The sequence below is a fragment of the Phanerochaete carnosa genome (assembly GCF_000300595.1).
Source record: "Phanerochaete carnosa HHB-10118-sp unplaced genomic scaffold PHACAscaffold_7, whole genome shotgun sequence".
Taxonomy (NCBI): Eukaryota; Fungi; Basidiomycota; class Agaricomycetes; order Polyporales; family Phanerochaetaceae; genus Phanerochaete; species Phanerochaete carnosa.
The window spans coordinates 2640884-2667469 of record NW_006767634.1 but is presented as its reverse complement, the minus strand read 5'-3'; the positions used below and the strand labels follow the sequence as shown (position 1 = coordinate 2667469).

Here is a 26586-nt window from a genome sequence, read left to right as displayed (position 1 = left end):
TGCGTACATGCTGAATTGCAAGACGCTGCCGATATACGAGGAAGCGATGTCGCCGGAGCTCGCATGGACGGTGCTTCTCAAGCACATGGACGAAGCATCGCAAAGTCGGGTGTTTGTGCGTCACGTGCATCGTCACCCGGACGACATCTCGTTGTTGCCATCGTGGAAGGAGTTCATGCAACACGACTCTGAGGGTTCTGATCATTTACTATATCTGAATGTTCTCGCGCTGTCTCTTCTGGACACATCACTTCTTCATACGCATGAGCCCGGGACCTACTGCTATAACGCGCCGTCGTACGGTCCTGTTCGCATAGTTCGAGATGAGGAAGAGGACGAAGGCGAGGACGGTTGTGAGACGCTCCAGATCCAGGTCCAAGATGCAAGCGACCACTACGAAACTCAAAAATGCACCAAGGTCAACGGTACATTTTTACAAGACGTGGAGTATGCAGCCTTGAAGCTTTCTGTCGACTTATGGCTCGTTGTGGAGGTGATTGGGATGCAGCAGATAGCAGAGTACACGGCGCTGGTAGTAGTTAAACGAGGATGTATATTTCCTTCGTCGGATTCGCTGCTTCCCGACCGATATGTGCTGGTCGTGCACTTGTCGGACGAGCAAGCTGGAGCGTGGTTGATAGATATAGCTACAAGGGCTACTAGTAGTGCCAATCTATAGAACATAATTACAGCGGGCAGGCTGAGAGCACCAATAAAGACGTAGGCACCGCGGCTCGAACTGCTTGGGCTGGCTTCATCCTAACCTTCTTGCGGTCGACTTGACGGTGGGGTTGATATTCCACGCGGGCATCCATCCTTCAAATCGCCATGCCAAGTGCTGGCTCACCAGACATATGTTGTCCCGCAAGCTATACGTAATATCATGCTCCACCATACTCGCCTCTCTTGCATACGCTGCGACGCTACAAGCACCTCAACTCTTTCCAGACGTCACAAGGGAGCCTATTCGGTTGTGACACCTGGGATCCACCAACCCCAAAAATCGCATTTTTGGGGCCTGCGGCACACCGATACCGCAGAGCTTAAAGCGAACGTGGATGTATCATGTGTGAGAGGCTAGCCTGGACGCGTGAGCAACATGTGCAAAGCGCGACCGCCTGCGGCACCCCGATACCATAGAAGAAAAGGATTCGAACCTTCAAGGAATTAACCAGTATTTAATTAGTGCGAACATGGGTGTACCATGTATGAGAGGCTGGTCTGGACGCGTGAACAACATATGCGAAGCGCGACCGCACCACGATGCACGTTGAACTCCGCTACAAAAATCCGATCACTATTGTTAATTTTTTATATTATGTCTAAGCTCTCTGCATAGTTCCACAGGCTTCAAAGGTCGCGCAATCGTGAGAGCCATTATCGTGCTGCGTTACGAACTTTGTGCTCAAGCTGCGGCCGTCGTCACCGGTCATCCGGTTAACAACCGGATATCACACGTTACAGAGCGCCCGTCCGGTCATCCGGTTCGATTCACCCGTGTCACAGTCACAAGGCCATCCGGTTTGGTCGTAAAAGTACAGTAAGGTACACAGCTGCACGGATGAGACTGTGGAGCTCAAGATCTTGTTAAAGTGCGACTGAACTTTTGCTTTATTCTGTGCTACAGGGCCAGTATATATACATGTGAGTCAGGACCTCTGATACCGCTATAAGACCTATGGTACTGTGAGCGTAAGCATGTATACTAAGCATGAGTAATCAGATATTGTATTACTACAAGATAATAGAGGGATCATGTGATAATATCCCCATTAGTCCATACAGGGCAATGACGTAATCGCCCAGTTCTGACACTCCCACTCGACTAGTTATTGCCTAATCTACTGAAGACCAAGCCTAGCATAGACCGGAAGCGCTCAAATTTCGTTGCACCAAGTGGTTTCGTCAATGTGTCGGCGATCATTTTGTCCGTACTGACATAGACTATATCCACTCATTTTTCTTCTACGTATTCGTGTATGAAGTGATATCAAATGTTGACGTGCTTGAGCCTTCGGTCATGAGCGGGGTTGACTGCGAGAAAGATTCCTCCTTGGTTGTCTGCTACTAGAGGTGGTGGTGCAGTAGGAAAGTAACCTAACTCTTTTTGGAGTGACGTTAGCCAGGCTAACTCAGAGCATGCCTCCGAGAGTGCCATATATTCAGCTTCTGTCGAGGATCTTGCCACCGTCTTCTGCATCTGAGATGCCCATGTGACTGCTCCATCAGCCATTAGGAAAACAAAACCGGTTGTTGATCGCCGGTTATCCCAATTTTCGCCCCAGTCTGCGTCTGAATACCCTATCAAACCTGACTGATTTGAGCCAGAGTACTGAATACGATACTCAGTGGTATGACGGAGATACCGGAAGATGTGTTTTGCGGCTTCCACGTGCTGTGACGTAGGGTTTTGCATGTACTGTGAGAGTCGTGTGACTTCCCAGGCGATATCGGGTCGTGAACCAATCATCAAATAGATGAGACTACCAATCATAGACTGATAGTGATGACGGAGTGCGTCGGTAGCGGTATATGTTTCCGTAGCCTTCTCGAGATGTATGCCTTCAGGCAGTGGTGTACGGCAAGGTTTTGAGTTGTGCATCTGGAACCGAGATAGGATTCCTTCGGTATACGACTGTTGGTCGATTTCCAGACACCTGTTGTTTCTATCACGAGTGATCCGCATTCCAAGGAATGTACTAGCGGCTCCAAGATCTCGCATTTGGAATTTCTCTGCAAGAACTTTCTTGACTCGTTGGATCTCGGGTAAACTTGGACCCATTGGTAGAAGGTCGTCGATGTAAACTATGAGGTAAACTTTGACTTTGTCGTGATGATAAACATAAACGCCAGCATCTGAGCGCGTGCGTTTGAATCCATTCTCGAGTAGCGTAGTGTGTAGCTTCTTGTTCCAGGTGCGTGAGGCTTGGCGTAAGCCATAGATAGTCTTCTTCAATTGACACACTATCTTTTCTTGTCCTTTCTTCACAAAGCCTTCTGGTTGTTCCATGTAAATCTTCTTGTCGAGCTCGCCATACAGGAAGGCCATTTTGATATCCATTGTCTCAATTTCCCAATCTTCGAGTGCGGCATGTGCGAGTAAGAAGCGTATAGCTTCATAGCGTGCGACGGGAGAGAAGGTTTCCTGAAAATCTGTCCCCTCTATCTGAGTGAATCCTTTGGCCACGAGATGTGCCTTATAACAGCCGTCGGGCTTGATCACATAAACCCATTTGCATTTTACAATTCTCCGGTTGTTCGGTCTGTTGACCAGAATCCATGTGGAATTCTCCTCCTGAGACTTGAGTTCCTCCTTCATTGCGATTTCCCACTGTTTCGCATCTGGGCGAGACATTGCCTTGCGGTACATAGTGGGGTCAGGCTGGTGAGCATGACATATCCATTGGAATAAATTCCGACGGAGTTGATCGTCGACTTCCATTGGAGAACCTTCACGTTGTTCACATTGTTCACGTGCTTCTCGTTCTTCTCATTGATCACATTGGATATCTCGTTCCTGTTGACGCCATGCTTCAGTGGGCGGGACGTCACCATAGCTATTTTCAGGAACACGGCGTTGGCCTGCATTCTCGCGCTGTGGTCTGGCCGGATGTGGCACAGGTTGTGGTTTGAGATTCCATCGTTGCCTAATATCAGGAGCAGGTGGTGCTGCCTGACGAGATGGACCGGCTTGTCCGCTCTGACGAGGACAATATTGTTCTCTCTGAGGTGGAGGTTGTCCAGGAGGTGGACCGAGAACAAATGGTATCTCCAGATGCTCGTATGGTTCCGGAGTTGGGCTTCGATATTGTTCATAACGATCTGCTGGATCGTCATTGACTTCGTCTTCATCCTGTTGTTGCAGTTTGTCTTGCCGCGGTTGTGGATGTGCGTTGTCTGGGGGTTGATTATCAGGTGTGAAGTCATCCGGATTGGTTAGGTCCGGGTTCGGCAGGTTGGGTAGGACAGGTGGAATTGGATCTTGAGACGCTCCAGGCTCACGAGGCCTTTCGTCTCGCTTGGGGAAGGAAGACTCATCGAAGGTGACATTGCGTGACACAACGATGGTCCAGGCAGTTGGATCCCAGAACCGGTAACCCTTTGTACCGATTTCGTACCTGACGAAGATCATGACTTTAGCCTTTGGCTGTAGCTTATTGACCCTCGCATCCTTATGTGTGTGGACGTAGGCTTTGCAGCCCCATACTCGAAAGTACGATACGTCCAGAACAGTGCCGTTCCATTTAGTGATGGGTGGCTTCCATTGGTGACGGCGCAGAGGTTGTCGATTGTATATGTGTACTGCTGTTTCCGATGCTAGCTTCCAGAACCCAGACGTCATGCCAGCATGATGTCGCATAGCTTCTGCCTTGATCTGAATGGTCTGTTTCCAGCGTTCTGCTCTGCCGTTCTGTTGTGGTGTCCGCGCCACTGATAGTTGGCGCTCTATTCCGCGTTCTGCTAGGAAATTGTCGAATTCACGGTCTAAAAACTCCCCCCCACAGTCCGAACGTATAGCCTTGAGCTTGCGCTCGGCCTGTGTTTCTGCCCAAGCGACGAATTGCTTGAAGGCAGAGAAGGCATCAGACTCCTGTTTCAGATACCAGACTAAACCAAATGAGGAATAGTTGTCGAGGGTAGTTAGGGCAAACTTGTACCTGTCGAGTGATAACGACAGATATTTGACAAGATCCATGTGTATTAAGTTGAGGGGATGATCTGCACGACTGTCAGACGCAGGAAAAGCATTGCGACGAGACTTCCCAAATTCGCACCCATCACAGGGAGTATCCCTGGTTGGAGCTGAGATTTTATCTGGGACGCCTTTGACATTGCCAGGCAGTTGAACAACTGACTTTTTTCTGGCGTGTCCGAAGCGACGGTGCTACAATGTGTATGGATCATCGGATTTGACCGACATTAATGTTCCTGGCTTAATCTCGCTGGTCCTAGTGAGGACTTCAGCTTCTAGCCAATATAAACCTGACGACTTTTCATATTCGCCCTCCATTAAAACTGTCCGCTGTGTTGGGTCTGACCCGCGGAGTAACTTAAACTTCTTGCCATCCATCTCAATATGGTGACCATTATTGAGTGGCATTCTGGGTGCAAAGAACCGTTCTGCTGCTTCCGGTACGTATAATACGGTTTCTAACCGGATATGCTGAACTCATCCATCTGTAAGACAATGTTGCAGAGCGATTTCACCATGACCTTTGATTTCGATAGTCTGACCTTTGCCGGCTGTGTGTGCATGACCTGGCTTAGGGAATTCATGATACCGAATGAAGTCAGTTTTGTACGGTGTGACATGTGTTGTACAACCGCTGTTGACCATCCACTTAGACTTGACATCCGTAGCATAAAGAGAAACAGAGATAGATTCTTTCTCGATCTTTGCTACTAGTGGTACATCGACAAGTCTAATAGTATTTACTATCTGAGTGGTCGTCGCGGTATTGTCCTTCGCTTTGCCCTTTCCTTTTCCCTTTTTGCACTTTTCGCCACCCTGCTGCTGCTGCCGCGTGTTGTTGCCATTACCGGAACTCGAGCCAGAATTCACCGGCTTTGTGTCCCAGTGCTGCTCCGTTGTGTGATTCTTGCAACCACACTTCTCACATTCCTTGTCCAGGAGGGGCGCCTTCGAGACACACGCAATCTGAGTGCAGTTCGCAATGCGGCGCTGTTCCTCCTCGACGATTTTGGGCTTGATGAGCGCTGCTGTGAGCAGCGTAACATCAGTCTGCGTAGTGAGAATGGTACCAGCGATGGTCTGGTATGACTTGGGGAGAGCATTGATCATCAGCAGAGCAAGAAGCTGAGGTTTGACCTCTATCCCTGCCGCGTTGACCTGGTTGGACTGCTCTGTGAGCGCGTCGAGTTGTGAGCCCAGCGCGGAGCTGTCAGAGAGCTGTGCATTGAACAGCTTCTGGAAGGCAACGAATGCGCCTACCGCTCTGGGTTTCTCGTAGCCAGCCTTGATTGTGGTTCATGCGTCCAGGGCCAAGAACTTGTCATTGACGAGATGACGAAGGTTCTGTGCGACGTAGAGCTGGATGATTCCCAGCGCCTTGTCGTTTTTCTCATCCCATGCAGCTTGAGCTGCAATTTCCGTAGCCATGGGTGTGCCTGTTGCAGCTATTGGTCTGGCAAGACCAGGGACTGGTACGGTCACTGTGGAGCTGTATCCCTGGATTAGATACCAGACGCCCTGGTAACACAGGAAGGCTCAGATCGCGTCGGACCACTTTTTATAGTTGGTACCGTCAAATTGCGGGATGGTAGATGTGGCGAGCTTGGTAGGGTCAGAAGAGGATGACATTGTTATCGTGTACAAAGAGGAGGTGAGTATATGCATAGAGTGTTTCATGTTCCTTTGGTGTTAATCCAACGTCGTAAAAGAAGTCACTGAGATCGAACTCGTATGATTCGGCTCGTGTCACTCAAAGTGATTCCCAATCTTCTTCCAAGAATGCAAGATCGTATAGCTGATGGATTGGTCTATAGTATAGATCTTCCGCAATGTCTTCCTGTTCTAGGTAACAGGCGTATGATTCTGAATATGTATCGGAGGATGTGGGAAAGAAGATATGTATTATATCATCGTCGTGGTTTTTTAACTCTGCTGACGCATTATATGTCGGAGGTTGTTGGACGTAATTGAAGTAATGCGGGGTTAATAACAACTCGACGTATTGTTCGTGTGTTGTTAATGATTCTTACGGAGTTTCTACGTCGTTTATGATATTCAGTCGCTGTCTGAATTCCGCGACAGATTCCTGTTTTGTCTCTACGGTTTCAGGTACCGTATTTGTCTCCTGAGAGGATATGGTTGTGAATGCTGTTGAGCGAACCACTTATCCCAGCTAAGCCGATTTAGCCGAGAGGTGGATAGAGTTGGGGTTGGACGAAGGGACCAGTTAAACTACGACTCTTGTTGTCGCTTAGGATAAACACACAGTTGTCAGGTTTCTGAGTAGAACTTGTTTCTGATTGTTACAATAGCGTTGTATACAAAATATCTACTTGTTCTCGTAAAACCTAACCGTGTCAAAATATCCGTTCACGTAAACTGCGCTGAGCGCTTGTACAATCTGGGCTTTGTTCTTGCGTAGCCCTTTGAACGAGATATCCTCTATTTCTCTGCACCCTAATTCCCACTTGCGCCACTCCTCGTATTTGACGACGTTACAGACATCCGCTAGCCAGTGCTTGATGCGCATGAGCTGTTCGATGAGTCGGCGGAGATTGTGAACTTGGTTGGAGTTGAGGTCGTCGAGCTCGAAAGTCTCGAAGACGTCGAGGCGTTTGAGCGTGCCGTCGAACTTCGGTGTGAAGATGCGGACGAGGTTGGCGGAAGTGTGCTTGTCGAAGTCGATGAGTATCGGCTTCGGGGCAATCGGCGTATGTGTCGCCGGTGGGATGGCAGCGAGACGCTGCTCGAGTGTTGGCTTTGATGGACCAGCGAGGATCCGTTCGCGTGCCTGTTGGATTTCGCGTGTAGCTAGACGCTGCTCAAAGTTGGCCTTGTCGGTCGCGTAGCGCTCGCGGAACTGTTCGCGACGTAGGCGCCTACCATTGTGTGAGTTCGGAGGGAACGAGAGAGTGAGCACTGGAGTCGGCGGGCGTAGTTCCTTGCCACGGCGTTTACCGTACGGGACGGTCTCGACGGGGTCGTTAACGTTGCCGGAGGCGGGCGCGTAGCCAGTGGAGTGCTTGTACTGCTGGAAAACGGAGTGAGGGGGACGAGCGGGTAAATCCTTTGGCACTAGAAATTACACAGGAATGAACACGTGAGCACTCCGTCTGCCACTAGCACGCAACGAGACTTACTCGTAAACTGCGTGGATAAACTTTGTTTAAACTGGGTGAAGGGGACCGAGGTTTCCCAAGGGGTCTTCTTCAGCAATGAGACTAGTTGAGTGGGGGTAAAGTGGCCGTGAGGCCGGACCTCATAACCTGTTAAAGTGCGACTGAACTCTTGCTTTATTCTGTGCTACAGGGCCAGTATATATACATGTGAGTCAGGACCTCTGATACCGCTATAAGACCTATGGTACTGTGAGTGTAAGCATGTATACTAAGCATGAGTAATCAGATATTGTATTACTACAAGATAATAGAGAGATCATGTGATAATATCCCCATTAGTCCGTACAGGGCAATGACGTAATCGCCCAGTTCTGACAGATCTGGCAAATTTTGGGATCCGGACTATTGTGATCTTTGAGGCTTGGTTTTCGTCTGAGATTCGTACGACCGAAATCATGATTTTGTGCAATGCGAAATCCGCCCCGATCCGAGATCTCCCCGCAACAGAATGGCGCCCACAGAGCCTCAGAGCTCACGTTCGTTCGTGTTCGATACATAAAAGTGCACATTGAATGACGGGAGACTACAATAGAACATATGTATAACCTAGGCTGCAGGATATTGAGCCATGGCGGATGCTGGAGCAGCAGGCTGCGGGATGGAGAACGGTCCATCTAGTGATGTGCGGGCTCGGCTCAAAGCCCGCAAGTCCGTCAAGCCCGGCCCAAAAAAGCCTGACCCAAGCCGGGCCTGGCAGCGAGCTCAAGGCCGGGCTTGAGGTAAAGTCAAGCCTGAGCCCGGCCCGAAAGCCCAGGCTTTTGGGTGCACCAAATGTATTGCTGTTCCCTGGGCTTAAAATATGGTAAGAACGACTTTATATACACATATGAGACAAACGTTGACTTACCAGACTGGGCAGTCCCTGCTGGTGTGTGACTGGGCGCGATTGTGCGCCGCCGCCTGGCGTTCGCCGTAGGCGCCCCTTCGCGAACCTTGCCATAACATGGCTTGTAGCGCGATCACATGCCCTCTGGAGGCTGCAGTACAGTGGATACATGCAATAGTAACCTATTAAATATAAATAAGCTCACTCTCGTAGCGTACAAATACTTTTCCTAAGCTTGGCAAGCCCAGGCTTAAGCCCACGGCTTGGGCCGGGCTCAGGCTCGGCTCGGGCTCAGGGCTCGGCTCGACGTCGCCACAAGCCCAAGCCCGGGCTTTGAGCCCAAGCCGGGCCCGCACATCACTAGGTCCATCATCAAGCTCACTGGTACCTTTGCCCCCACAAGACCGGTATGCTGCCAGTGTCGTGGTCATCCTCAAGGAGACCACTGCATCTCCAAATCAGGTTCTGCTTTGGTACTAGAGCTATCTGAGGGCGCCGGGGGTGCAAGGAGCATCTCTGCTTGCGCGGGTAGTGATCACTCAGAAGAATGTGGGCTTGGCTGCCCCAGTCAGCCCAGCTTAGTTGTCAAATACCTGGTCGAGCGGATTGCTAGGTAGCTGAAGTCATGAATAGACCCTAGAAGGTTCATCTCTAGTGGGTCGTCAGCCGCAGCCTGATCAGCCCCGGGCAGTTCAGCAAGGCCGGCCGGTATATGCGGGCGGAGCGGTTGACATGGGCATGATGCATTCGGCAAGCTCAACAAGGTGTATGATGTGCCAAAGGTGTTGCGTAGAGGCAGAACCGAAACACGATTGGTGGGCCGATCATACTCGGGGGGCGATGAAGGAGGCAAGGGTGGATTTGCGCGGTTTCGACATAAAGACGCGTTTGATACACTCAGGATACTGGCGGGCATGGACGTAGGTTGAAATCGACACGGCTGTCAAGCTCGCGTACACATGTGCTCGCGTCGTGGTGAAGAACCTCTGAAGTGACATGCCTAGTTCCCCACAGTCCAGTGCTGCGAGCACAAAAACTCATTTGCACAAGTCTTGGGCGCAGGATTTCTGACGGGCGGACTCACGATTCTTGGGTGTAGATAATATGGTCAGATTCTTGGGTGCGGAGTATCTTGAGACTTGTATGACATGGTCAGACAAAAACCAACGCTCAACGATCAGATTCTCGAATGACCGAAATCGCGCCCGCGTGATGTTCAATATCCCCCAGATACTGTCACCACAGTCTCATCCGTGCAGCTGTGTAGATCGCAGTGTAACTGGTACCATCTATAGGCCTTTTTTGAAGAGACCAGCAATAATGAAAACCGGCACTCTCGACATGCACGTCCGCAGCAGATGCCTATATCGGGACTAGACGATCCATTCCTACTACTGATCTGTCTCACGGTACCCATCTTGCGACTTGACTGCACTTGTTACACTACGCTGCTTGCTTCGCTTGCATACGCCGCGACACAAAAAAAAACCTCAGCTTGATTCAGAACGGTTTGCAGAGACCAGATGGGTGTCAGTAAGTCGCTAGGATTGAGACTTATTATTTCCTGTTTTATTATTATTATTACTGAGCCGTTGTGTGTAGGACAGAGTCAGATCAACTCTGCGGGTCTATCTGCACGTGCGACAGCGAGGAAGAATGCAGATTCAGTTAGTGAGGAGGGGAGCAACTCCAAGGAATCTACGTGTAGCGGTCAATCTGAGTCGGTGAGCCAGAGACAAATAACATATGCGCAGGAATATATATTAAGACGCCAGTATATTTAGCGTTCAATGACGAGATTCAGACTGGGAAGGACAGCTGTCCGTGTCGAAGAAGCCCCATGGTACACGAGTCGGACGCCTGGCCTCGATGCCCTTGTCGTTTCTCCATTTGTGAATTCTACGAATGCTCGCTACATAAATCTGCGCGCCTATCCGAGTGCTTATTCGCGCTGCGTTGGTGAAGTGCGCCGCGAAGTGTGGGGGAGGATCAAGATGTCGGAGTCGGGAGTCCCTCTCGACCGTCTCTTCACATCTGATGGGCAGGGCAGAGTATTCTCGCTTGTACCAGAACCACGCTCCCTCGTCTCCCTTCAGCGGGCCCACTTCGGTCCTGGGGCCATACCGAACACCCTCGCAGACATACCTTGCACTACTGTAAACACCACAGAGCTGCTGAATCTACTCAACGATGTCTTCGGGACCGGCTACTCACTAGACAAGCCGGGGCTAGAGCAGTGTCTCGATCACTTCCTCCGCACCTCGCAAGACTTCGGCCAAGTGTACGGCTCTCTGCGAAGCTGCTGGAAATGGAGATGGTGCTTTACACGGCTCCTCTCTGACCTTGCTGAAGAGCGAACAGAGGACGAAGCGACCCGGCGAAACGCCGTGAATGGCGACTACATCAGCAACTCGCAGGTGCCCCCACGGCGAGTGTGGGACCTCTACAGTAATCGCGTTCTGCCCTTCTATGCTCGAGTTTACTATTCGTCTCCTTCCGAGCGCTTCGAGGTTTGGACGGTGTCGCACAGCTGGGTCCACAAAAGCGCCTGCGCTGAGGTCTGGACCCCGATCAATGGCTACGAGTGGCCTGTCCTCCTCCCCAACGACACGACTCTCGACCACGTTCGAGTCGAGCTCCTCAACCTCGGCGCAGAGTATGTCTGGCTGGACGTGCTGTGTCTGAGACAAAGAGGACGTCCGGAGGACGAGGAACAGAGGAAGGAAGAGTGGAAGCTCGATGTCCCCACCATTGGCCATGTATACTCCCTGGACAGGCCGTGCGTTACGTATTTCAACGGCCTGGGCCTTCCTTTTGACCCGTCTCCACGAATCCTGTCTTCCGATCGCCACTGGTTTAACCGCGCCTGGACGGTACAAGAGGCCACTGACTATTGGTTGCCTGGTGGGGCCACCGGGGAGGCGTCTGCAGACACGCGGCGTTTCTTCCGAGAATACCTCCCGAAATCCATCCCGTACAGTGCTAGTCATGAGTGGAAATCCGACTACGTGACCTTTGCGGCCACGGTGATTCAAGGGCGTCACTGTACCACAGAGCTCGATAGGGTTCACGGCCTCGCATACATCCTGAACTGCAAGACATTACCGATTTACGATGAAAGAATGTCGCCGGACCTCGCCTGGGCTGCGCTTCTCAAGCACATGAGCCCGCACACACGATTCCATGTCGCCTTGCGCCACGCAAGGTGTCATCCGGCCAGCACCTCATTACTGCCCTCGTGGTGGGACTTCATGCAGCGCGAGCAGCAAGATACTATTCGTGCCTCGGATTTTGTGCCCCCTTCGTCGGACCTGCGCCTTCTGCGCGACTCGCACCTTCACACGGATGAGCCAGAAACCTACTACCATACGACCACTGATCTGTACGGCCCCGTTGGTATCTACTGTGAGGGGAAGGAAGACGAGTTCGGCCATGAGACACTCAAGCTCCAAACTGCAGGCGCAAGCGACGACCTCGAGTGCTATGAGATCCGAGATTGCAAGATCGGCGGTACACTTTTACAAGGCACAACTTATGTCATCTTGCGACTCTCTGAGATGGTCTGGCTTGTTGTGGAGGTGATCGGAGAGCGACAGATTGAGAAAGGGACTGCGCTGGAGGTGGTTAAGCGAGGGTGTATACTTTCTTCATCCGACCGACTCCCATACCTCCGATGGTATGAACGGTGGTACGTCGTGTATATTTCAGAGGAAGCCAGGAGGAAGAAATAGGTATTTAGCAAACTACACAGACCTTTCAGACAATATCCGTACAATAGCTCCGTGGTATCTGTCCGCCAGTCTGGTATTTAGTCATCACGGATGATAAACATAGCACTGAAGTATTTCATGTGTTGGTGAGTAGTAACTTAGCACTCTATAAACTGTTCATTGTATCGAGGTGCAAGAGGAAGATGCAGCTAAACAGGGGGCCGAGGGGCGCGCACACAACCTGGAGGACTTACCACCAAAGTGCTCCTCAGGCTTGCAAAACCCCCTCGCTCATCAAGGAGAGTTAGAAGACTCGGCCCGAACACGTTAGGCTTCGTTGATCCGATCACGTCCGACCCATAATGCCGTTCTCTCCCGAGCAAGTGGCAACGCTCTCACATCTGTTCACCCACCGTCTACTAGATCGACTGCACATAGCTCGGAAATTCTGAATAGCTCTGTTGGCTTCAGTACAGCTTGCTCGCTGGAATAAATCGTCAATATTGCCTTTGAAATAGCCAGTTTCTGCCACACCCAGGCAAGCTAAGCTTAAGAGCACCAACAGCGAGCCCTCTCTCGACGGCCGACCACGATTCACAAAGCGTCCTCGTCAGGTTCTTCGCATTCTGCTGCCCGATATGACATGCACACATCATCCACCGGCAACATGCCTCAGCGCACCGGCCATCGTGTGCATGCATGGTTGTGCGTAGAGCTGCGGCGGCCATCTATCCGTACAGGGCGCACCCATGTCGTCGGACGCCACAGGCTTTGCGTCACTCGTGCAGTGAAATGCATCGCTTGAAGCGAACGTCGAACGTCTTGCGCATTACTCAAGCGTCCAGCGGAAGGAGGTGTAGGGACAGTGAGTTGGGCAAGGGGTGCTTGCGTGAGGGCTCGGTCCCCTTGGTTTTGGTGAGTACTGCTCATGTGTGCAGACATCGCCCGTTTATAACGTCTTCTAGAGGTAATCGCGAAGCATTTGTCGGCAGAGATAGTGTTGCGCTCGCCTAGAGCACGCTGCGTCGTATGAGCGAGATTATGGAACAAGCTTAGAACGCGATGTAGAAGAGACTTGCTAAGGTCCAGGGCTGGTTCATTGTGATATGTGGTGTACGGTGGCTCTCAATCAATCCTTCTCCGTACCTTGCTATCTTCTCAAGGCGCAGATATGCTAAGCAGATCCAAAATCAGAGTAAATCCTTAAGCCGACGGCATTGAGACGACGCTCCGCCTCTCTGAATTTTATCTGAAACTCGTATCATGTCCGACCCCTACGTCGCAGGACTCGCTTTTGTACCATTCCACGAAGCATTCGAATTCCAGCAGTGTGCAAGTGCGCGCCGATAGCAGCTAGCGCTTCCTTTCCACGCATCGGACAATTGTTCCCACCGCCCGTCAAGTGTCAATGTCACCTATGGCTCTCGCTACGGCCTCTTCAGCTTGCTTCAAACCGTCATCATCACCATCAGCTGTAACAAGCTGCAGCACCGCTAACGATCCTGCTCCATCTGGACTGGATTGTGCCCACGCGATCTGTAAGTCTAGAAACTTGCTTGATAATTGTCACTGTACGCTGAAGGCGGTGCACCGTTCTCTGCAGGGGCAAGGCCGAATATGATGATGTCTGGTAGCGGAGATTTGCTGAACTCAGGGAGCATTGCCAGGCAGCGCGAGGATGGTCCAGTGAGTGAAAAGCAGCCATGTGCACCCGAGTAATACTCTGATACACTGGTTTTGATCCAGCATGAGTCGCGGAAGCAGATAGAGTTCGTACTTGGAGAGGTATCGATCAGAGTTGAAGAACCTCCGTGGCGCACCGACCATCCTCATCGCGACACCATAACCCTTCCCCCACATGTCAACGACCGATCAGTGTCTTGCTTGCGGGCCTCTGGCGTGTCTGACGAGGCGGCCTGCGACCAAGGACGTCTGATGACGTGGGGAGCAATCGGAGTAGCAAAGTCAAGAGTCGTTTCTGAGGAATCCCTCTTTACGTCCTCTGGCTTGGGCAAGAAGTTTTCTCTCGTTCCGGATCCACAGTCTTGCGTTCCTCTACAATGGGCGCACTTCGGCCCCGGCGCCATATCCAACGCACTCGCAGACACTCCCTGTACTTCTCTGGGTATCAACGACCTGCTGGATTTACTTAACGATGTTCTCGGAACCAGCTACTCGCTGGGGAAGCCGGGACTACAGGAGTGCCTCGAACATTTTCACCGCACCTCACGGGACTTTGGCCAATTATACGGCTCCCTGCGAGGCCACTGGCTACCCGACTTCACTGGAAAGCTCCCCAGCCTCATCGAGGAGCAAGAGAGAGATGAAGCGTCGCGACAGGACGCTCTGCGCGACGGCTACGTCGGAAGCCCGCGGATGCTCCCCCGACGAGTATGGGACCTCTACAGCAACCGTGTTCTGCCGCTCTCCACGCTCGCCTGGCATGGACACGGATTCCTCGCCAAAGTCTGGACCGTGTCGCACAGCTGGGTGCACGAAAGCGCGCGCACTGGTGTCTGGACCCCGGTTAATGGCAACGAGTGGCCTGTTCCTGTTCCCAACGATACAAATGTCGATCACGTCCGAGTCGAGCTCCTTAATCTCGGGGCGGAGTACGCTTGGATGGACGTTCTGTGTCTGAGGCAACGGGGACGTCCAGAAGACGAGGAGCGGAGGAAGAAGGAGTGGAAGCTCGACGTCCCTACCCTCGGCTACATATACGCAGGGAACCTGCCATGTATCACATATTTCAACGGCCTCGGCCTTCCCTTCGACCCTTCCCCTGCAACGTTCTCCTCCGACCGACACTGGGTAAATCGTGTCTGGACGGTCCAAGAGGCCACAGAGAACTGGCTGCCTGGCGGACTTACTGGCGCAATGTCCGCAAACGTGCTATACTTCTTCCGAGAGCTTCTTCCGCGGTCGCTTCCTCTCGTACGTACGGGCGAGGAAGACCGCCTGGCCTTTGCGCTTCGGACCATGCAGGGACGTCACTGCACCGCGGAGCTCGACAGGATCCACGGTCTTGCGTACATGCTAGACTGCGACACACTCCCGGTGTACGACGAAGGGATGACGCCCGAGCTCGCGTGGAGCGTGCTTCTCAAGCATGTGGACTCAGTTTCGCGATTACGGATCTCCATGCACCACATGAAGCACCACCCGGACGACACTTCGCTGTTCCCTTCGTGGCATCAGTTCATGCACCGCGGGACGGAGGGTCCTGCTCGCTTCACGGGTTCGAATGCTCCCGGACTGTTCCTTCTGGACACCTCGCGCCTTCCCACACCTCAGCCGGGAACTTACCTCTTTCAGGCCCCGTCATACGGTCCCGTTCGTGTAGTCCGCGAGGGCAATAAAGGCGCGCGCGGCTCTGAGACCGTCGAACTCGAAGGGCAAGACGCGGGCGACAAGCCCTCCTACCGGCAGACTCTACAATGTAAGATCGGCGGTACACTCTCGCGAGACACGGAATACACCGTATTGAAGTTCAGCTCGGACTTATGGCTCGTTGTAGAGGTGGTTGGGAGGCGACAGGTTGATGGTTCCGCTGCGCTCGAGGTAGTCAAGCAGGGAAGTATATTTCCTTCGTCAGACCCGCTGCTGTCCGATCGATGGGAGCTAGTCGTGTGCCTTTCGGATGAAGAGACTCGAGAGGTAGATAGATAGCACATCAGCTGGGGCTGATGCCGCCGTGATTTCGCACATGATTGTCAGTATTAGTCTTAACTATGTGGGAATTGCGCTGCTAGTGTGATGCACAGTACCGGTGTATGTACTCAGAAAACTAGGGGCGTAACAACGTCCGAAAAGAACTTAGAAGACACTTTCTTGACTAAGCCCATTCAGGTCAAGCTCCTCGGCTCGTCTGCACCTCTAGCTGAGACTAGCTCATTCGGCCGCTGCGTGAAAGAAGTAATGCGGTATAAATCACACCTGTCAATCGGTGAGTGTTGCTTGTACGCTACAGGTGTCCACCACTGACGGCGACTTGAAAAGCAAAAGGACAAAACAATATCTACTGAAGGCGTGTATTATCTCGTCGGCGAGACACTTGGACCGTACGGCCGAAGCATAAAGGAAGATGATCGACAGCACTTGGTTTCCTTCGAAGTACTTCCAGGAGTTTCAGTTCAGCGGCACAGACACGCGAACTTATTAAGTTACACCGGACTAGCCGCTCATAAGCTCATCATTGAAGTGCATATAGTCCATTGATATTAGATGATTATAGCTGCTAATTCGACAAGTCCTTCGTCTCGTTCTGTTGACGTCGTCGTACAGAAATAAATAAAGCGTGTCGCCGATAATGACGTGTCGACGTTACGGAGGAGAGAATGACCGTTACGCGGGCTGCCGGGCGGGGAGCTCAACCTTCACCGTGATCCCGCCGCGCTTCTTCTCCTCTATGCCCCAGTTCTCGTCGACTTCGGTATGCAACGGCAGACCTTTCATAAATATGGAAGAAACTAGGCCAATTCCGGCGATGCCAATCATCACTTGCCAGACAACAGCGAGGCTGTCGGCGAAGGCGCTCATAACCTGGGTGCGGAGCGGTTCAGCCAAAGTGGGAATGACGGGGATGGCAGAGTACGCGATCGAGACGCCGCCGGGGAACTCTTCGATGAATTGGGCGGGCAAGCGGTGGCTGAGCTGCGTTTGGAGGACAGCGGTGCCGATAGTTACGCCCCATACCTAGGTAATTTGATCAGATTTAGTAATATTCGCGGCACAGAAAGAGGGCTACATACTCCAGCAAAGGACCTGAAGAAGGAAAAAAGTGCGAGCGCATGCGCGTTCTCGGACACGGGCAGAGGAGCAAGCACCGGGAAGTAGGTCGCCGAGTAAACGATACCCGCCGCGAACCCCAAAATAACCGTATAGCCGACGATGTGCGCCGTCGAAGTTTCAGCATGGACTGTGGACATCAGACCCATGGCGACCATAAATGCGACCCAGCCGACCCAGAGCTGCACCCGATAGACCTTGCTGACGGCGATAGTGGTGCCAGTGACGACGAGGATCACGCCCATCCCAAACGCGTAGGGAAGCTCTAAGACGCCGGACCGGATAGGAGATGCGCTCTTGCATGCCTGAAGGTACGTCGGGACAAAATCTACGCCGGGAACAGCCATCAGCAAAGGACCAAATGCAGTGTATGCCAATGCCACTGACAGATAGCAGCCAAGATGACAACGGGGCAAATGAACGTTTGAATATATCTGAGGCGGAAGTCAGTATGTCAGGTCATACGGTAGTCATGGTGGGCATACCCGCTTAGCGAGGTCCTGTTGGATAACAAGGACATAGGAATGATGGGGTTTTTAGTGGCCTTCGCCTCATACAAGACGAATATAGTCATTCCAACCAAGCCAACCACCAGCGGGACAATGACCCTTGCAGAGGACCAGGCATAGCGAACTCCACCCCATGTCAGGCCGAGGACGACTGAGCTCGAGCTCGAGATAATCAGGACATTGCCACTGCAAGTGATGGTTAACATCAGTCCAGAGCATCAGCGTGAGAGACACCTGCATCCAGTCCATCCGACCGAGCTTTTCTGTCCAGGAACCAGGGGGTGCGCGCAGGTTGAGAAACACAATGACGAGAAGTGCTGCAACTCCCGAAACGGGTAGATTGAGGTCTGGGCACAGGCGTCAGCCGTGGAGTCATTGGTGGCAAAATGAAAGTGGCTCACAAAACAGCCAACGCCACTGCCCATGCTCAGCGAGGCCGCCGCCTACAAGTGGTCCCAGAGCAGCGGCGAAGGCCCAAGTCCTTCAGAAAAGCCCAATTAATGACGCAGCGCAAGCCAGAGCATGGCAGACATACACTCCGATCAGCGAATTGTAAATCGCACGCTCCTTGAGCGGTACGAGGTCCGAGATGATGATGCTTGAGAGCGAGAGCAGACCACCGCCACCAGCACCCTGCACGGCTGAAACTGTCCGTCAGCCGGAAATCAATGCACCGCAAGAAAGGAATACGCACACCGCGCGGCAATCAGCCAATTCATGTTTTGTGCGGCGCCGCACAGAGCGCTGCCCAGCGCAAAGAGCGCGATGGAGAGAAGCATAGTAATGCGGCGCCCAAAGATCTGGCGGTGTAAGGCGATGGTTAGCAAAGTCCGAATCGGATACGAGTAGCGCTAGGAATTCACCTGTGCCAAGCCGCCAGACATGGGAAGCAGAGCAGTCGCCGCGAGCGAGTACGCGGAAGATACCCAGACAAAGTCATTTCCATTAAGATCGTGAACGATCGTGGGCAGGGCTGTCGAGACTCCCGTCTGCACGAAAGAATCAGCTCTCAAATTCTCAAGGAAGGCAGGGTATGGCGCTCACCAATTCCAGTGCACTAAGAAACAAAGAAGAACAGATTGCTAGAATAACCATCCAGAAACGGAACCCTCGCTTCGTGTCACTCTTTTCCGTGGCTTGCGCACCGTGCGGGTCGACTAGCGTCGAGTTAGACTGCTTCACTCCGCTCGGGAGCGGGAGTGAGCATACGCTGGGTGCGGCACTAGCAGGGGTAGACATGGAATTAAAACAGTAAGTGTCCAGGACCCTCACGGGTAGACGTGCGGAGAAAAGGGTAAGGTAGGGGAGAGAAGAGAAAAGAAAAGAGGGATAAAAGAAGGGTGAAAAGGGCAGTCGCACAGGGGCTCGCACACCAATGCGCAGAGAGGGTATATGAGTCGCAGTGGGCTTTGGCTCCGACAGTTGATGCACCCGCAATAAATGCACCATGTACGCCCACCGGCTCGAGCCACCATCACATACCGCGCGCTAGGCGCACTGCCAGCAACAGGATCCGCATGCTCCTCAGGAGGAAAGAGGCGAGATGGAGCGTTCACAGGAGTAGACTCCTCGGAGGAGAACTTTGTTCTCTCGATGCCGACCCGGTGAGATGCGCTGGGAGACAGAGGCACCATCACGCGTATGCAGGTGATGCTTGCATCTCATTGTGATGCCCCTTAATGCTGAAGCTTGAGCTTGCAACTCAGAGCACAACTACATCAATGAATAAGTGACAGAGCTTGTCACTGCTGAGCGTAGCCTGCGAGGAGAGAAGTCAGAGCAGAGCAGACTGAGACAACACGGAATTTACCGCGCTTACCGAAGCGCCACGAAGGTCAGGCTGTACAACTTGAAAGTGAATGATGGATGATGCCTTTGACTAAATTATGATTGCGGAGTAGCATGGGGTGCGCAAATATCTGTGACTATGCTTTAACCTTGCGCTATAAAACAACTACATACGTGTCTTCGTGTGTTGTAAAGCTTCTCCAGCATTGTCGTTCAGGATATCCGAGAGTCGCGCTGGTCCCTCGGCGGAGCCGAGGCGGGCGATGAACATCGCTCGGATTGTGCAAGATGTTTCAGACCCGTCACCGTCATATTGCGAGCTGACGGCAACACAGGACGTCCGCGCGGAGCATGGGCGGTTACAGCTGAAGTGCACTGCCCTGCATCAGAGGGACCGCTAAGATGCGCTGTGCCACTGGGGGAAAAGAGCGCCCGCATGTTTACAAGCAGCTCGAGGTAATCCTCCGATGCTGTGGCGAGCTTCGGAGCGAGAGACTAAATGAGAGGCGGAGATAAAGTGCAGAAAAAGCTTGATGCGCCGGCTCCGCTCTCGGCGTCAATCAATCCAGCCCATTTCCCTGATGCGCAATGATATTTGCCTCCGGCTGAGTGACACGCTACCGACCGCACGTCCTGTGTTCTCAGTTTAGCTCCTTTGTTCTTTCCAAATCCACTGTGCCATTCGTTCCCTTTGCCGACCTGGCATGCCTCGGCGGCTTCAGGGTCCACTGCATCGCACTCAGGCGAGGCAAACGTAAGGTCATCAAACAAGATAAAACAAACTGGGAATCCCAAATGAAGAAAGTGTCGCTGCGCGGTTGCAACGGTCAGTCGATGACATCCTCCACTCACACCCCTCACCTGAGCCCATATGTTCCAACATCTCTCGTGTACACTGTTGCGCTGAGTCTACGCCCACTCCTAAATCCCAGCTTCTCTTCATCATGCCGCATCTTAACCTCTTCAACCTGCCAAGCGTACACAGCATGCTAGGTTACCTGCATGGTGCATTTCCAGCTCTGTTTGCAATACTTGTGCCTGTCCTAGACCTTTGCCTCTATATGTCTTCTCCTCTACACCCTCTTTGTCTCTTCTGTTGCCTGTTCCATCATTCTGTTCACCTCCCCACTCATCAACCTTCACTACTTCCCAGATTTGCTTGATTGCTATATCATGAGGGCTATCTTGGATGGCCTTGAGTCCATGTCCATGGATCATCTGCCTGCGCACGCAGCTACAAGTTGTTGCAAGTACTTCTCTCTTGTAGTGTGACCCAAGTATGGACTGACCAAGGACAGTAGCCACTCAGCTTGTTCAGCAATGCTGAGAGTGATTGTGGTGCCCTTGATGGTGTGCTCTGTTGGTATAGACAAAATGTTTTCACTTGTGAGGATTGCACCAAGGTAGGGCTGGAGGTTGAACTGTAGTTTACCCAATTTGAGAGCCCAGGATAGCTGCTTGTGTCACAACTGTACAGACAGCAAAGCTCACTTCATGACCTCAAAACCTTTGTTTTGCAGAGTGGCAACTTCAATACCCAGGCAACATGTGTGCGAAGGATCAACAACAACTCATAAGGTGTCCCATGCGAGGCTATTCATGGCTTCGACGCCTGCAAACGCGAGCTGCAGCATGATGCTCTCAACATGCACAAGTGGAGACCCCATATCCTGGCCTGCACTTGGTCAGGGAACTTTAACATCAGCACAGACAGAATCACTCATGGAGTCACTCTGCTCTTTATCAAATGAAGCACAAAAATCTGTCGCACTATCTGGTGAGGAATAGCTAGTATGCTTTGCACTGCTTGCATTAGTTAGGAGATGTACCAAACACGCTGCAGTTCTGACCATTGAGCTGCACACATGCACTTTTGAATGTGCTGGGTACCAACACAAGCAGTGCATGAAGAGCTGTGTCCCATATGCGGCTGTCAAAATTCATGCAAGATGTAGTCACAAGGATGTCAGCAGCCAGCACTGCTTGGATGTAAACCACCATATCCTTACACTGTGAGATCCTGCACTCAGAGAGGGCTGGTGAAGCATGTTGCTAAGTTCTGCATGACTGGACAACTGGTGACATGTCAAGGAAGGTGAGTTGTTCATATGTGCACTGCTGTAGCGTAGGGAAATTGTCAATGAGCCATGTGAGCTCAGTCATGCCAGTGAACGTCAGCCCATCCAGGGTGCATCAGGAAACACCCAAAAGTACAAAATGAAGCACATGTACACAAAATACGCAGCATTTGTACTTACTCGTACTTTGAGCACTAGTGTTCATACATCTGCGTACTAGTTGACCTCTTTACTTATAGAGAACATACATGTTTATTACTGAATGAATGCTTATTTACAGAGCCTGTGCATAAAGTATAATGAACATATTTAGATATACATTACATCCCCTAGTCAATAAAGCAAAATCAGTATATGAAAAGTTGTCTGGGCTTGTATTATATTGTTTGATTGCAATCAAATGTTGCTGGCTCATGGTGGCAGCTGCTGGTGCTGCCCCATCAGCTGTGCTACAGTATTTGAGCACCGCAGACCAATATTTGTGCTGTTGCCATGGTACAGCACCTTACTAATGATGAGTATTGGCGGTATTGTTGTCTCGACAAGGAAAGTTGTTGCTGGGCAAGACCGCATCACTCTCAATTAGAATATCAGAGAAAATGGTACACAAGGACAGGTGAACGATGAACTTGAAAGGACTGTGCTCAAGAGATTGCAGAATAATTGAAGGCACCTAGATCCTGCCCTAAACGAAGATGGCGTCATTCTCACGCAGATCTTGAATGTTCCCACAGTTGTGATTCAACAATGCGTCTGCTGCCCACTCTTTCTCCTTTATCTTTCTCTCCTCTTCCCCCACCTCTCTTTTGTTGCCCCCATCAAGATTGCAAAAATCCATCACCGTAATGGGATACCACAGGCAAGTATGCCTATTAGAGGCTAATGTAAGCTGTGAGTTGATGTTGAACGTATGTGACATGACACCATTGACAGAGTCGTCGCGAATGCTCATGCATGCTGGCTCACTGTGGATATTGTTAACAATAACCACCGGTGTCATGCGCCATAACTACAAGTATAGGAAAACTAAAGGAATAAGCTAGGTATTCCAATCAAAAAGAAACTGCTTACTCAGAGCTGCAAAGTAAGCATAAACACTCAAGCTTACTAAAAGTGAATCAATGACTAATAATATGACTCAGCTTCTTAGTAATCTAAAAACTATGCTTAGTAAAGGTCTATGCTCAACAGCTATGAATTACCAAAATATAGTAATACTCTAACAAACATTAGTAATAGCTTACCAATACATTAGTAAAACAGACAGAAGGCTGACTAATACAGACAAATGCTTATTGATAAAAGTAGAAGTAGCTTAGTAATTACAGTAGAATAGAAGAGCCAGTTTTGCTATTGGCTAAGGAACAACAGGCTGAAAGGTATAAATAGGAGAGGTTCTCTGAGAGCAAAGAACAGGAACCCAAAAATCCACCAAGCACCACACACTCTCTCAAGGATTTAGCTAGCAGCAAACCTGCAGTTAATCCCCTGAGCTCTTTAGCTCTCAGAGAATAGACTCCTTTCTTTAAAGCCTAGGAAATTCCTTAAGCACAGTAGAGCCTCTGACTTTCAAATAACCTAAAGGGAAATGCCCTTGGTATAGTGCATGAGTTCACTATTTGACTAACCCTAGACTGCGAGAGCTAGTGGCATCATTATTTGAGACTGTGGTACGTCTTCTGTAGAGCTTACAGTAATTAGACTGGCAGTAAAGAGATTGAATCTATTCTTGATCTTCAACTCTAAATTAGAAGCTTCAGATTGCTTCAAGTTATACAAATCCTCCAAGGACATTGAATCGTCCTGACTAGCCAAAGCTTACTAAGTTAAACCAAGACATTAGCTTGTCTTTGTTACCTTCTTATCTTTCTTAACTAAAAACCTTATTCTACTAACCCAAGTAGCTAGTCCTTAAGCTACTAACCAAACCTTCTTACAGCCCATCTTCTAAGATTCCTTAAAAGTCCCTTGTATACAGGCAAGTGAGGCTTTAGAGTACTCAAGCAGATCAGTAGGTGGTCTTTGAATTAGTCCCCCACGAACACCAGGATAGCTTGGTTGAAAGGCTAACCCAGTGAACCCTGGAAAGAAAAGATTGGGAAAACCAAATCTAAGTATTCCATACTATACCTTTCTTGCTTTTAGTTTAGAACAGACCAAACTCCATTCTCTTTTATCAAAAAGTAACCTTCTAGGATTTCTCCTAGAATCTTCTTTATACCAAACCTCATTTTATTTTACTTACTTTTCTTATCCTAACCTTTTCTTTATGACACCGGGTACTGTCATCTTGTGGGCAAGGTCAGTGCAGGTTTAATTCTGCACAAGCTGCTCAAATAGCATGACAGGAACTGATGTGAGAGAGCTGGCTCTGCAAGTCATGTATAGAAGATTGTACACCAAAGATGTCTGGCTACCATCTATACATACATTCAGCAGTGACATAGTAGTCAAGCCACTGCACACCCTCAGAGTACAAAGAGGTAAGTCACTTGCCCTGTCCTCAGAGTGTATGCACTCATTCTGGTGTGCTACTCCCTAGTCACTCCTAAGAACTATCATTGGCCGTGCCCTACTGTTGCCTCTTTACCATCTCCATGGTTATCTGTGCAGTTAATGCTGAAACCACCAATGCTGGTGTCCCACATTTGACAGCTGCCACGACCACTGACACTGGCACCTTTGCACCCTATGGTTGCTGCCGCCATTGCCACTATCAATGCAATGGTAAGTGTTATGCATCCCAGTCAGACCAATCTTGAGTGTGCTCATATGCATTGAGCAGGACCTTTCATTCAAGGCATTGTAAACACATCATGTACACCATATACTGTAGTGAATATATTTGTTATATATATATTTGAGATGTGCCAATGTGTTTGTGCACAGAGAAAATCAAGGACAAGTCAAGCAAGAGTATAGCACTCTGTACACCCATAATGGCGCTACACACAAGTACACAGTGCTACAATGTTTACGAAAAAGTATGAGGTGTACGTACAGGGAACTAGGCTATCAAAGTATAACTAGTACATATGCCTCGTACTAGTTTGCAGCATTGTTCAGGTTTCCTAATGTGAAAGCAGCGAGTCAAACATAGGATGGAGTAACTGTAGGTATTGAAGCAAATGGGACCCAACAGCCAATTATTGACACAGAGTTGCCTGCACTGCTCACAGCTGTAGTGTCAAATCTGGTCTTCCAGAGTCAGGTTGAAAGCCCATGGACATGGTGAAGTCAAGGTTTAGCCTCCATAGCTTCCTGGTGGATGTATATCTGTTCAATGGCTTCAGACAGAGACAAGGTCATGAATCAGGGACTGCTAACAATTTTCTTCAGGAAGCGCATGTCTTCGGTGCTTCATGGCTCGTGCACTTGGAAAAGGATAGGTCTGATCACTTCATACTAGTACTTGCATACGAGGCTAAGGCAGCGACCTCATGTTTTGAGCAGCGACGTTCGTCTAAACGATAATTGGGATAAGCTGATATGATTAGATTGAGAATTTGTGACACTAGTTCAGGAGGTAGATCAGCCCTGTAGTGTGTGACATCTTTTTGGTCAAGATGATATACGCAAAGAAAATGTGAGGATGTGAGTAGGGGCGTGGCGTAAGTATGCAGACAAACAACTGTAAATGGCACGTGTACCACTGGCAGCACTATATCACTACAGCACACATCAAGAGTTTTAGTTTGGTGGCACAGACACGCAAACTTATTAAGTTACACTGGACTAGCCACTCATAAGCACCCAAGTGGCTAAGGCATGCTTGAGAATTTCTGAAAAGCCCAAAAAATGGCACAAGCAGGAATCAAATCTGCAGCCTGAAAGTAACTGCAGCATGTCATACCACTAAGGCATAAGACCTTGCAAATGTATGGCCAGAATTGCCCTATAATATTGCTTTTCTGCCTTGAAGTCTCCTACATTTTAGCCAATGATTTACATATTAAAGCAGTGGAATGTAATTGTACAAAGGTATATTCTGATGTTATGGCTAAGACACTTGCATGGCTAAGACATCCACGTGGCTAAGTAGTGTCTGAGGGTCCGGTCCAGTCTGGTCTTTTCTGGGAATTGCATGGGACCAGGACTCTGACTGGTCAAAGACCAGCATCAGTTTGTGCAGGACCGGACCAAGACTGGGTCCTGGTCCTATACAGTCCTCCTTGCAGTCCATGACTAGTTATGACCGGTCCAAGACTGATGTCGTGGGCGTAGCCCCGGCCTCCTATTTTATTTTCATTTTCTCCGATTTATTCCACGTTTATACGACCCTCCAAACGTCGTCGGCGCATTGACGCCAGTTTACAAGACCTAGCCGCGCGCCAACACCTTGAGAACGCATCACCGACAGACACGCATCAGTGCATCAGACGCGCCTGCATTGCCGCCGCCTCGTCACCGCATCATGCTTCCTCGGTAAAAGCCGCACTCCAATCTCCACCGGACATCCGATCTCCGTCGGCCCAACAAACGTCACAAGAGTTTCAGTTCGGCGGCCTAGACACGGGAACTTATTATGTTACACCGGACTAGCCACACCGGCTTAGACGTTCATAAGCGCCCGGATCCACTAAGCGCCTTGGGGCCTGGCTGAGACACGGCCCTGGCTGAGACACGGTCGTGGCTAAGACACCGTGTGTCTAAGACATGTAATTAGCGTAATTACAATAAAACAATTGCGCAGGAAGCGTGAATCGAACCCACCGATTGCCCAATGAGCACTAACACCTGCACCACCAGGCCCTACACTGTAACCGTTAGGTATTGACCTAACAACCTTTCTCCAGCCACTCACGCGGCCGACGTCTCAGCCACGGTCCAGGGGCTTAGCCACGCAGAAACCGGCCCGCTCACCATCGCCTTTGTGGCGTCCCCTAGCTCATTCGGTTCGGTCCCGCCGCGCCGTACAGCTGGGCGCGTACCGCCTGCCACTCGCTCTACGATGGCGTCAGAGCAGCTTACTTGCATCTGCGAAAACCCGCCTGAGCTTTCTCACTGGCTCAGTA

At 50.6% G+C, this 26586-nt stretch overlaps 7 protein-coding genes across 7 annotated transcripts; 5 read left to right on the top strand and 2 right to left on the bottom strand.

Annotated features, from left to right (window-relative positions):
- Nucleotides 1-46: 46 nt before the first annotated feature.
- On the top strand, nt 47-692 carry PHACADRAFT_211403 (uncharacterized protein; the record flags this gene model as incomplete). The annotated part of the gene is made up of 1 exon (XM_007398363.1): nt 47-692. One exon carries the CDS (start codon nt 47-49, stop codon nt 677-679), a length of 633 nt encoding a protein of 210 aa, XP_007398425.1. The 3' UTR covers nt 680-692.
- A 6330-nt stretch (nt 693-7022) lies between these two features.
- On the bottom strand, nt 7023-8088 carry PHACADRAFT_198165 (uncharacterized protein; the record flags this gene model as incomplete). The annotated part of the gene is made up of 3 exons (XM_007398362.1): nt 7023-7768; nt 7834-7959; nt 8082-8088. 3 exons carry the CDS (start codon nt 8086-8088, stop codon nt 7023-7025), a joined length of 879 nt encoding a protein of 292 aa, XP_007398424.1.
- Nucleotides 8089-10470: 2382 nt separating this feature from the next.
- On the top strand, nt 10471-12598 carry PHACADRAFT_211402 (uncharacterized protein). The gene has a single exon (XM_007398361.1). The coding sequence runs from the start codon at nt 10489-10491 to the stop codon at nt 12427-12429; it is 1941 nt and encodes a 646-aa protein (XP_007398423.1). The 5' UTR covers nt 10471-10488; the 3' UTR covers nt 12430-12598.
- Nucleotides 12599-12807: 209 nt separating this feature from the next.
- On the top strand, nt 12808-13559 carry PHACADRAFT_260240 (uncharacterized protein). The gene has a single exon (XM_007398360.1). The coding sequence runs from the start codon at nt 13108-13110 to the stop codon at nt 13420-13422; it is 315 nt and encodes a 104-aa protein (XP_007398422.1). The 5' UTR covers nt 12808-13107; the 3' UTR covers nt 13423-13559.
- A 784-nt stretch (nt 13560-14343) lies between these two features.
- Nucleotides 14344-16077, top strand: PHACADRAFT_98901 (uncharacterized protein; the record flags this gene model as incomplete). The annotated part of the gene is made up of 1 exon (XM_007398359.1): nt 14344-16077. One exon carries the CDS (start codon nt 14344-14346, stop codon nt 16075-16077), a length of 1734 nt encoding a protein of 577 aa, XP_007398421.1.
- A 567-nt stretch (nt 16078-16644) lies between these two features.
- On the bottom strand, nt 16645-18953 carry PHACADRAFT_148515 (uncharacterized protein). The gene is made up of 10 exons (XM_007398358.1): nt 18750-18953; nt 18569-18694; nt 18400-18505; nt 18241-18346; nt 18107-18186; nt 17938-18052; nt 17682-17891; nt 17584-17630; nt 17160-17524; nt 16645-17103 (listed from the first exon to the last, which is right to left on the bottom strand). Exons 1-10 carry the CDS (start codon nt 18942-18944, stop codon nt 16753-16755), a joined length of 1701 nt encoding a protein of 566 aa, XP_007398420.1. The 5' UTR covers nt 18945-18953; the 3' UTR covers nt 16645-16752.
- An 18-nt stretch (nt 18954-18971) lies between these two features.
- Nucleotides 18972-19480, top strand: PHACADRAFT_260238 (uncharacterized protein). The gene has a single exon (XM_007398357.1). It carries the CDS (start codon nt 19146-19148, stop codon nt 19311-19313), a length of 168 nt encoding a protein of 55 aa, XP_007398419.1. The 5' UTR covers nt 18972-19145; the 3' UTR covers nt 19314-19480.
- The last annotated feature ends 7106 nt before the right edge of the window (nt 19481-26586 follow it).

Coding starts and splice junctions, on each gene's coding strand:
- PHACADRAFT_260240 (XM_007398360.1), top strand. CDS start 13,108: ATGGTTGTGCGTAGAGCTGCGGCGGCCATCTATCCGTACAGGGCGCAC.
- PHACADRAFT_260238 (XM_007398357.1), top strand. CDS start 19,146: ATGCACCATGTACGCCCACCGGCTCGAGCCACCATCACATACCGCGCG.
- PHACADRAFT_211402 (XM_007398361.1), top strand. CDS start 10,489: ATGACGAGATTCAGACTGGGAAGGACAGCTGTCCGTGTCGAAGAAGCC.
- PHACADRAFT_148515 (XM_007398358.1), bottom strand. CDS start 18,944: ATGTCTACCCCTGCTAGTGCCGCACCCAGCGTATGCTCACTCCCGCTC. Junction 17,631..17,681: donor AACAGGACCTCGCTAAGCGG/GTATGCCCACCA, acceptor CTTCCGCCTCAG/ATATATTCAAACGTTCATTT. Junction 17,104..17,159: donor TCTTCAGGTCCTTTGCTGGA/GTATGTAGCCCT, acceptor CAAATTACCTAG/GTATGGGGCGTAACTATCGG.